The sequence below is a fragment of the Ranitomeya variabilis genome, chromosome 7 (assembly GCF_051348905.1).
Source record: "Ranitomeya variabilis isolate aRanVar5 chromosome 7, aRanVar5.hap1, whole genome shotgun sequence".
In the NCBI taxonomy this organism is placed as follows: domain Eukaryota; kingdom Metazoa; phylum Chordata; class Amphibia; order Anura; family Dendrobatidae; genus Ranitomeya; species Ranitomeya variabilis.
This window is the reverse complement of record NC_135238.1, coordinates 6,515,868-6,527,353: the sequence shown is the minus strand read 5'-3', so window position 1 is coordinate 6,527,353 and position 11,486 is coordinate 6,515,868. Positions and strand designations below refer to the sequence as shown.

The 11,486-nt window shown below is 41.5% G+C and overlaps 1 protein-coding gene across 1 annotated transcript; it reads right to left on the bottom strand.

Annotated features, from left to right (window-relative positions):
* Positions 1–9,930: 9,930 nt before the first annotated feature.
* Positions 9,931–10,869, bottom strand: LOC143785230 (taste receptor type 2 member 39-like). The gene has a single exon (XM_077273946.1). It carries the CDS (start codon positions 10,867–10,869, stop codon positions 9,931–9,933), a length of 939 nt encoding a protein of 312 aa, XP_077130061.1.
* Positions 10,870–11,486: the final 617 nt, after the last annotated feature.

Below are 11,486 nucleotides of genomic sequence, written 5' to 3'. Positions count from 1 at the left end.
CATGAACCTCCTGTGGATGAGTTTATGTTTGAATCAGTGACGTGCCGATGAAGCTAAAAAAGAAGGCTCTACTTTTCATATTTGATCTATGCAAAATGTGCCGCCTGAGTTTGTTTTTGCTCAGTTTTGCAAAGCAGGAATATTTTGCAAGTGCAGCAAAGTGTAACGAGGGCAAAGCATCGGATTATGGGTTACCTCTAGGTCACCCTCGTGACAATATTCCATGCTACTGTTGGAGAAGCCACACAGCTTGTGTTCAGTTCCCAAGTTTGGATCTTTAAAGGCAAGTGTAGCTTATTTTTCATTATGTATAATGGATAACATTCTTGTTGTTTAATGCGTTAGTATAATTTAGGCTTAGATGTTTTATAGAACATTTTATAGACACTTTTCATTTCATGTTTTGAGTGTATACCGCAGCTTGTAGATGTTCACATATTTCTTCGGGATTTCACTACTCCCAGCTTTCATCAAGCCTGGAGGGGTGTGCGCTCTGATGATTGACCATTTGGACCAACATGCTTGATTGGTGCTTTGGATGATAAGTATCGTTCGTTAGCCAGCTTCAGCTGAAACAGCCGATGAATGATCATTATGGTCAAAATTTGCCATTTCAACCAGTCTTTATCTTATGTTAATGGGGTGTAGTCAGAGGCGTATCTAGGGGTTCAGCCTAGGGGGGGCGAGACATCTGAGTGGGCCCCTAACCTTTGATTACAACTATGGTGATGCACCCTAATAGTGGACGTAGGAGAACCTCATCAGATGATCCTGCTTCAACAAAAAAAAAACATCTCCACAAGACCAATACTGATATTACCACCATATTGTGACCATATAGGGGTAGATACCAGTCCTACAAAGCATACAAGTGATTACAGCACAGTTACAGATAACACAGGTCAACAAAAAAACATTTTTTTTCTGGTGTCCAAAATATTTTAATGAATTTGGGGTATTTTTGGGGTGCTGATTCTGAATATGTCATCAGTTTTGCCAGATTGGCTCAAGTTTTTGAGATTTTTGGTATCTTATTTATAGCACTTGTTGGTAAATGCGACGCATCATCTCATTAATTTCTTTGGATTAGTACTTGAACTGAGCAGTTCTCAATATAGTTTTGTGTTAATTAGTGTTCTAAAAGTTTGTTCATAGCTTGATTTTTGCACTAACTTTATGTTGTTGTCTGTTTTCCAGTGAAAAGCATGAACTCATCAAGAAGAAGTTGTCTTAACGATCCAGACTCATTCTGTTACATTTGTGGTGAATACACACTGCCAAAACATAGAAGAAACATAACAGACTTCGTAAAAAAAAGTGTATTTTGCCTATTTTGGGGTTATGCTTGGGGACCAAGACAAGTTTTGGGCACCACACATAGTGTGCAAAGCATGTATCGAATTATTACGAAAATGGAGCAAAGGACAAAGAAAAAGCTTCAAATTTTGTGTTCCAATGGTGTGGAGAGAGCCAAAAAATCATCATGATGACTGTTATTTATGGTAAACACAGGTACAGGCACATCTTCACAATGAGGGACAGGCCTTCTTGCAGATTCCATGTTACTCCCATTTTCGTTTCTTATGCTTATTGAATCCTTGCACTTGCACTGCACAGAAATAACAGTCATCATGATGATTTTTTGGCTCTCTCCACACCATTGGAACACCAAATTTGAAGCTTTTTCTTTGTCCTTTGCTCCATTTTCGTAATAATTCGATACATGCTTTGCACACTATGTGTGGTGCCCAAAACTTGTCTTGGTCCCCAAGCATAACCCCAAAATAGGCAAAATACACTTTTTTTACGAAGTCTGTTATGTTTCTTCTATGTTTTGGCAGTGTGTATTCACCACAAATGTAACAGAATGAGTCTGGATCGTTAAGACAACTTCTTCTTGATGAGTTCATGCTTTTCACTGGAAAACAGACAACAACATAAAGTTAGTGCAAAAATCAAGCTATGAACAAACTTTTAGAACACTAATTAACACAAAACTATATTGAGAACTGCTCAGTTCAAGTACTAATCCAAAGAAATTAATGAGATGATGCATCGCATTTACCAACAAGTGCTATAAATAAGATACCAAAAATCTCAAAAACTTGAGCCAATCTGGCAAAACTGATGACATATTCAGAATCAGCACCCCAAAAATACCCTAAATTTGATGAAATATCTTTGGCACCAAAAATGCTGTTGACCAGTGTAATGACTTACCGCTGACGTTCTTTCTGATGGAATCGTTCACTTTTCCGTCTTTTCCATCTGGCCCAGACTGACATGGCGACTTCTTCCACCCAGGACTCAGCTGCAGAGAATACAACAAAGACACATTTCACTTCTCATATTCCAGCCATCACCATCTATTCCCAACCTGCACAACCTCCTCATCCTGCTGATACCCCAATACTGAGCTGCTGCTGCCGTATGTGTCCCTATTATTGCTCCTGCTGTGTGATACAAATGCAATGCTCCTCATACTGCATCACACAGTAATGCCACCACTGTGCCCTTACATAGTACAATGTCTCCTTTGTGCTCTCACGGTAGCCCCAAACTCTTTACAGGCCCCCACACTGTATGATGGCCCGACAGCAGCCTTCAAACTGTATAGTGACCCCTGCGTTAGCTTCCACACTGTATAATGACTCCTGCCTTAGGTCCCACGCTGTGTAACGGTCCCCACATTATCTACCACACTGTATAATGACCCCCACATTAGTGTCCACGCTATATAATGACCCCCGCATTAGTGTCCACGCTGTATAATGACCCCTGCATTAGCTTCCACGCTGTATAATGGAACCCGCTGTAGCTCCCACTCCTTGGATTCTGGTCACTGTCTGTCCCTCTCTGTGTGCCGATACTTGCACAGTCCTGAAATAAATGACAAAGACCTAAATAGAAGAAACTGCCAGTGGGTGTGTATAGAGGCCATCATATGGGTATAGCTCCCTGAATGTGTCCAGGTAACCCTAAAGGAATACTCTTGTCTGGACAAGACCCCAAAGAGGGACACGGAAATGAGGGAACCAGAAAAAAGAGGGGGAGGTAGAATATTACCAATCTAAAGAAAAAAGTACACCCCCTGGCTCTTCTGTTCCTTTTTCCTCTTCTCCCCCTTGGGGATCTTGTGGTCTAGACTGAGTATATGTAAATGGACCCGCACCCATTTACCCATACACACACTGTATACACCGTACGCACCACACACCCACTGTATACACCGTACGCACCACACACCCACTGTATACGCCGTACGCACCACACACTGTATACGCCGTACGCACCACACACACCGTATACACCGTACGCACCACACCCACTGTATACACTGTACGCACCACACATCCACACACACTGTATCCGCCGTACGCACCACACACAAACACACTGTATACACTGTACACGCCACACACTGTATACGCAGTACGCAACACACACAAACACACTGTATACACCGTACACACCACACACACAGTATACGCCATACGCAACACACACTGTATACACCGTACACACTACACACACAAACACACACAGTATACGCCATACGCAACACACACACACACTGTATACACCGTACACACCACACACACACAGTATACGCCATACGCACCACACAGACACACTTTATACACCGTACGCACCACACACACAGTATACGCCATACGCAACACACACACTGTATACACCGTACGCACCACACACACACAAACTGTATACGCCGTACGCACCACACACACACACAGTATACGCCATACACACCACACCCACACACACTGTATACGCCATAGGCAGCACACACACACACATACTGTATACTCATCCTCTTGCACGGTACCACCAGCGGAACACTGTTGCAAACATGCCACTGCCGGGATCAGCCGAATGACTCACTGACCGCAGCCATCTTTGTACAAGAGGAGCTCATAGCACATGGGGTAGACAGGTCAAAGAAGAGCACAGACGGGGGAAAGAGAGAGTGGATAGGTGGGTGAGCACATGGGGGGAAGATTCTCAACACTACAAAGCCTGCCCCCATTGTGACATTACTGCCCTCCCGAAGTGATAGCATCGGGTCTCCATATAGTAAATATATATTCATCCTCAACTTTTTTAATAAAAGGTTTTATCTTTTATTTTTCATGTTTACCACCTTAGATATACTGATATGAAATCCTGCAGACACTGGTCTGATGGGATCCTGACCCAGGCTACAAGATAGAACATATAAATGGGTTGGGGTCTTATCAGACCAGTGTCTTTGTGTATGTGTATATACAGTATATATACAGTATATGTGTGTGTGTATATCTATATCTATATATATATATATATATATATATATATACACACACTGACAAGACTGGTCAGTAATGTGCACTCATGGACGTGCCCCTGGCTGCAGGACCCCACACATGAGGATATTTGACTCTTTCCCATATAAGGTATATATAGGAAAGAGACATACCGTATATCCTTCTCTGTGGGGTCCTGCAGCCAGGGTGAGTGCACATCACATTACTGACCAGCCCCCATAAATCTGCAGTGCCTTAGAAACTGCAGATACAGCACAGGAATCCTGCTGGGTCTTATCAGGAGAGCAGCAGAGTAGAGCAGAAGTGTGAGCTGTACTTACACCTGTGTCCTGCTCCTCTCTCACTGAAAAACATGCTCCTTCTTCCTGTCCGCTCTGCAGCACTCAGTGTGCAATGTGGGCGTGTCCTCAGTATACTGGAGGCAGGCAGCTGTCAGGTCAGGTACAGTGCTGACACTGCATGGGGGGGGCTGCTTTGGGGAATATGTTCCTCTCCACCCACTGCCCGCGGTAGTGCAGGGAGATCATGTCTCCCTCTTCTCTACCACGGAGCTTACAGTAACTATATCGGCGGGCTGTGCACGCAGATATAATTAAGTGTAGCATAGCTCCGGGTGGGCCCCTGTGAGTGGTGGGCCCGGGGCGGCCGCACCCTCTGCCCCCCTGCTAACTACGCTACTGGGTGTAGTTCTTCAGCTACAAGCAACTGTTGAGTTGAGTTGGATTCAGGGCACAATTCGAGAGAGAAATATGTGTATTAACTGAATTAGGTATCACACTAGCAATGGGTGAGGGTTATAAGAATCTTTAGAAGGAACTGGAAGCATGACAAAAAGACCAAGGGCCAAGTAGTCAAGCCTGAATCTACAGATGTGCAAAGATGGATATGAGATGGGTAAAGTCATCCACCACTGTGTGATCAGTCACATCTGCAGAATTTGAATTCAACCTGAAATGCAAAAAATAAAAGGTGACACCTTTTTCTATTGGCCGCCCGGAAGCACAAACATGTTCCTCATCATTGAGACAGACAGACTGTTTGTGCTTCGTGGAGGCCTGTGGTCAGGTCTCTCCTTGGTTTCTCTGGCTTAGAGCAGGAAGATAAGCCTCCGCCTACAGTCCCACCCACAATCTTGCCCCAGAGCACAGGCATTTGTTTAACTAAAAACTTCTAACACTAATTACACAAGAACCACAAGACGGACTTCTTCACCCCTGGTATTATTTTATTCAGTGTAACAGCGCCGAGCTGACAGTGTCTGTAGTTTACTTCTGCTGACAGGTTCATTTTAAAGTGTACAAATACAAGTGTTTCACATATGTAAAAGAAATAATAAAGGGCTGTGCAAATACAGTACCAGTAGGATGAGAAACATTGACTAACGAGGCTCAGTGAGATCATTTATAGATAGTAAAACATGCTACATAATAGCAGTAGGATCATAGTCTTGGTGGCATTTATATAAATCTGTCCTAAACATGAGGATATTCCCATCGTCCTTATATGTAGGGCAAGAGTGGTGACAGCAAGACCAGTGACCATACAGTCAGGAGGTAAGGAAACTGTAAAGTTCATTGCCTTCATGTACAAGGTTAAAATGTAGCAGGAACTTATTAGTCTGGACTTTCGTAAGGCTAAGTGCACACGTTGCGGAATTGCCACGGAAATTTCCGCAGCAATTCCGCAACTCCTGCCGTGGGTATATTGCATGCGGAATTGGCATGCGTATTCCCACTAAATACTAGCGTTTTACAAGCGTAATTAGCTTGCAGAATGCTAGTGTTTTCCAAGTGATCTGTAGCATCGCTTGGAAAACTGATTGACAGGTTGGTCACACTTGTCAAACATTGTGTTTGACAAGTGTGACCAACTTTTTACTATTGATGCTGCCTATGCAGAATCAATAGTAAAAAGATCTAATGTTAAAAATAATTTAAAAAATGATTATTCTCAACCTTCCGACGTCACCCGGTCTCCTCAGCGGTGCACGCGGCGGCTGGGATCTCCTCAGCAGTGACCACGACATCATCCCAGGTCCTTTGCACACAGCATCCCTGGGAACGGAAGGCGCCGCATGCACCACTGAGAGGCAGGAGGACTCCGGGGCCATCGGAAGGTGAGTATATCACTATTTTTTATTTTAATTCTTTTTTTTTAACAATTATATGGTTCCCAGGGCCTGGACGAGAGTCTCCTCTCCTGCACCCTGGGTACCATTCGCACATGATCCACTTACTTCTCGCATGGTGGGCACAGCTCCAAGCGGGAAGTAAGCGGATCAATGCCTTCCTAGGTGTGCGGAATCCCCGCAATTTCGCAAATTAATGAACATACTGGGTTTTTTCTGGAATGCGTTTCCGCTGAGGAAAAAACGCAGCATGTGCATACAAAATGCGGATTGCATTCTTTTAATAGGAAGCTTAATGTATGCGTTTTTTTCATGGTTTGATCGCATTTTTATAGCGAAAAAATTCAAAAAATCCAGAACGTGTGCACACAGCCTAAATGTTTCCATTCCTAATTATTGTTGTTGAATGACCAACATTACATCTAATTGTAGGCAGCAATAACGGAAGGAAACTAGAAAGCTCCCTCGTATCCAGGGAACAATCTGAAGCAGGGAAAGGTGGAAACCAACCCATCATAAAAGGCTGAAGAAACTAGTATCAGACAGAACAATGTGCAAGTAAAAGAAGATGCTGCGACCCAAGAGAGGAGAACTGCTTTCAAAATGGACCACATTAATGCAAACTGAGGGTTGGAGATTCAACAGCCAAAACTCAGTTTAAATTCAGAGGACGTGTCTTCTTGGCACCATGACGGAATCAGGTGACGATGATGAGGACATTGAAGAAGACCCCAAAACAGCAGCTGAGAATAATTGTAAGCAATATGGCCGCCTCGTTAGACACCATTGTTATACGTCATTAGAATTATGAGCATCTGAACAATTCTCCTCAGGTCTCCAGGTCTCCAGTCCTCACGTGTCTCCAGATGAAGCCTCAGAGGTGACACAGTTACATCATCTTTGACCATTTGCAAAGTTCTCTGAAATGCTCATACGCATGGCTTTTGATTTTCATGAATGCAAATGAAGAGTGAGATGTCATGAGAAATAATATATCTGAAGCACAGTCTCACATTCTACCTGAAAACATATGATTTTTTTCCCAGATGTTTAGGATTTTATTTATTGGAAATAAGAAGTTTTTCCTAAGTCTTCAGTTATGAGAATTTTACCAGAAATGGACTACAGAAATACTGAACTGTTGATGTCAAGAGGAACAATTACATACAAGTAATTACAGTCATGCGAAAAACTAAGTACACCCTTTTTGATTTATATGGTTTTACGTAACAGGATATGAGAAAAAAAATCTTGTCCTTAGAACATCTTAACTTTAGGTAAATTCGAACTCAGATGTAGAACAACACATGACAAATTACACAGGGTAATTATTTATTTTCCAAAAGTTAAGCCAAAATGCAGGAGTAGATTGGGAAAAATTAAGTACACCTTTATTATTTACATTTATTAATTACATAGAAGTATAGAGGTTAAGCAGCAGCCATTGTTCATTTTTATCAGCTTGTGTAACTACCTCAATAAAAGCAGAAGTATGGGCAGTTTGCTGGTCTGGGAAAATTCAGATTGTGTGTTAATACAATGCCAAGTAGAAAAAACATCAGCAATGATCTTAGAGAAGCCTTTGTTGCTGCCCATCAATCTGGGAAGAGTTTCAGGGTCATTTACAAACAATTCCAAAACTTGTGCTCTTATAGAAATGGTCACACGTGAAGGTAATTAATGAAGGGCATTCGATTAGCAGCACTGGGCTGCTGCTTACACTCTTGCTCTATTTACATAATTGTAAGACCTAGTAAGAATGAGTTTTATTTTTATCATGTCCCAATATATAAACATAGCTTTTAAAGAGGGTGTACTTAATTTTTCTCATGGCTGTACATACAGTGCATTGTATTCTAAATACAGATACATCATGTGAGTGATTTGGATAATAACACATTTTGTATACGGCTTACAGAATATAAACCTTGTGTTTTATCTCATGATTATTAATGAATGTGAAAGTTAAAAGTCACAGGTGTATAAGCCCAGCACCAACTCTGTGCTTCATATAATGTCTTCTTATATGGTAGAGGAACCATTAGGTACAGAATTTTAACACATACTTTAATGTTGGAGCCATTGACTGACGTCAAGTTAGGTGTCAAATTTTCCGTCTGAAATATGTGTATATGATTAAACACTACTCAGTGACAGTTCTAAAGACCTTCTTTCACCCAGTACATCCATTAATGACTACTTTTATCTGGGTAATGGTAGACCTAAACTGCAGAGACTTCAAGACCATGCGAGCTATGCTTTATCCAACCTGTATCTTTATTATTCAGCAGGCCAGCTACAATATCCCAGCTCTTGGATTCTGGAGAAAGATAAACCCATCTGAGAAGCACAGTTGACGTATTACCTCAACAGTAAATCATTAGGGGCCTTACAAGAGGGTACATATATTATTATTACCCCTATATAAAGTAGCATTACAAGAGAGTAAGGCAGGTAAGTCACTCGAGAAATGTAATGATTGAAGAGGCTGGATGAGGGTGGAGTTCTGGACACAGCTTGAAGTAACTACTTTAGGTGACAATTTTTTGGTTGAGCTGCTCTTTTCGTTTGACCAAATGCAAACCCAATTTATATCAATGTTCAATTTTTTATGGGTACCTGCAATTAAGACAAGTAGTTATAAGTCAATTCCTTCATCTCAGTGAAAGGGTATCAGTATACTTTCTGATTTTGGTGTACAAAACCCTAAGGCCCTATGCGTATGGTGTCAGGTCTTTACATGCACGTAGTGTTCACATCTCCTTGACTCAATTGCCTGCCAAAGGGAAATGGTAAAGACTACTGACTGCAGAAACTGACCAGCTTTGGTGGAAAGCGCTTGATAATAAATTCATTAAACTGTAAATTTTACCTAAGAATTATTTAACTCCTTTTACACTGGGGCAGACTGCCACATGATTGCTGCCAGTGTTCCGAGTTTCGATCGTTCTGGTCGAAAGTGGTCAACATTGTATTAGCTGTAGTGAAAGTCTCTATGGATTATCATGTTTTTCGGAAATCCTAGATGAAGAATTTTGCTCTCATTATGACAGGATCCTTCTCAGTCAAGCATTATTTATAGCAAGAAAAGGTATCAATGTTTACTGGATGGGCGGGATCCTTCTTCTACATCTCAATGGAAAAAATAGTTAACAATGTAGTGTCTTATGTGAATATCATACTTAAAAATAGAGGTTGTCCACAGAAGTGTACTAACTAGGGGATGCAGGAAGTGGTGGAGCTTACACTACACCTAGTCCTCAGGGGCAGCCCTCACCAAGCATTGCCCAATTACTATTCTAGATTGTAACGCGTGGATATGCGGTGGATTGTGTGCTGACTGAGTCACATGAGCAGAAAGTGTAATTCTGTACATTTTTTCATGTTACTTTACTCTTTAATAAAAAAAGTGTTATGTTGAGTCATAGTAACCTATGTATCTATTTGCATGCCCGGTATGTAGCTTTTAATAGTTACCTAGTTGGCACAGCCTTGCATTATCCAGCCTACCAGCCTCATCCAACTCCTCCTCAGGTCTTGGTTATCAAGAATATGCAGAACAGATTGTGTTGGTGTGATGAAGAACATCAGCATCAGGTTTATATAGTAACCTGGACTATGAGGCTCAAAAGCTGAGAAATAATAGAGAAGGGTCACCAGATAAAATACAAAGTATAGCAGTAAGAAACGCGTCATCCTGTAGATGACATTATTATACAGCGTCAGGCTGGCTTCTCCAGAAGTCTGCGTGTTCTTGATCTTACGACTATGAAGCTTCAGGAAGCCGACGGTTAGGAGGGTGCTTAGTGCTGTACAGAAGAGTGGTAGAAAAGTCATAAACGAGAGGATTTTTGCAATGTTATAATTATATTCTACGTAAGTCTGCTCTAAGGTCTCAGAGGAGGACAAGGTCAGAGAGTTGTTCATAGAAGGCAACTGTTTTGGTGTAAAAAGTAACAAACCAATCAAACTATTGGCAAAGGAAAACAACTTCACCAGCGTGATCTGCCAGGGGACGATACAGCTTATCTTCTGCTTGACCCAACTGAGGTAGCCTCGTTGGACATTGACAACCTTAATGAAATAGTAGAAGCAGAGGACGGCTGTGAGTAATGAGCTGGAGCACATGCAGTATATGAAGAGTAAGGTGAAGATGACATTGTAGTAAAACGATCTGGAGTAATCAGGCATCTGGATGTTGCAGAAAACATTGAAGGAGGACACAACCACGAAGAAGACGCTGGAAATATTCAGAGCTGCAAGGATTTTCTGGATAGGTGTTAAACTTCTCTTTGTGTAGTAATCACGCAGAATGACAAATTCAATGAAAACATTGATGAATATTGAAACCAATGCTTCAAATGAAAGCATTAGCATACACAGTATAGTGACCGGGCTGCCGGGGGACACACTCATGATGATGGATGTCCTGGTAATGCTTCTATTGATCAACCTTCAAAGCAGAAGATGCTGCATAGATGTATGTAGGTTCCATCCGAAGGGAGAAGAAGCCGGGATCCTGCTGTGCCGTGTTCCTTAGATTCTGCCATTAAGGGAATGCGCCTGGACTTTGAATATATGCAAACCTCAATGCGGAGAAGGAACATTCTCAATCATTTGTGTTAATGTAAATGAGTTTTCAGAGAAGATTAAAAGTAATTATTTAAACGACTGGAAACAGAATTTACAATTTACACAATAGTACTTTTCCCAAAATTTTATCAAATAATTTTTTTAAGAGTTTTTGGAAATGACTTGTGATACTTTGTAACTTGTGTTGTCTTGTTCCCTTCTTGAGGAGGTATCTTAGATGACGATGGTTGACAGATCTAACCCTACGGCGCATCAGCAGATGATGACAGATCTCAGAACCATTTCATTATCCTAAGCTAAATACCACCTGGACACAACATAATAAAAAATGACTTAAGACTAGAGCCATCATCAGCTCACACCTAAAGGACAGAAATGCTTTAAAAAAAAGTGTTGTCCGAATCATCATGGTTTCTGGACCTTGACAGTTTTAAAGATGA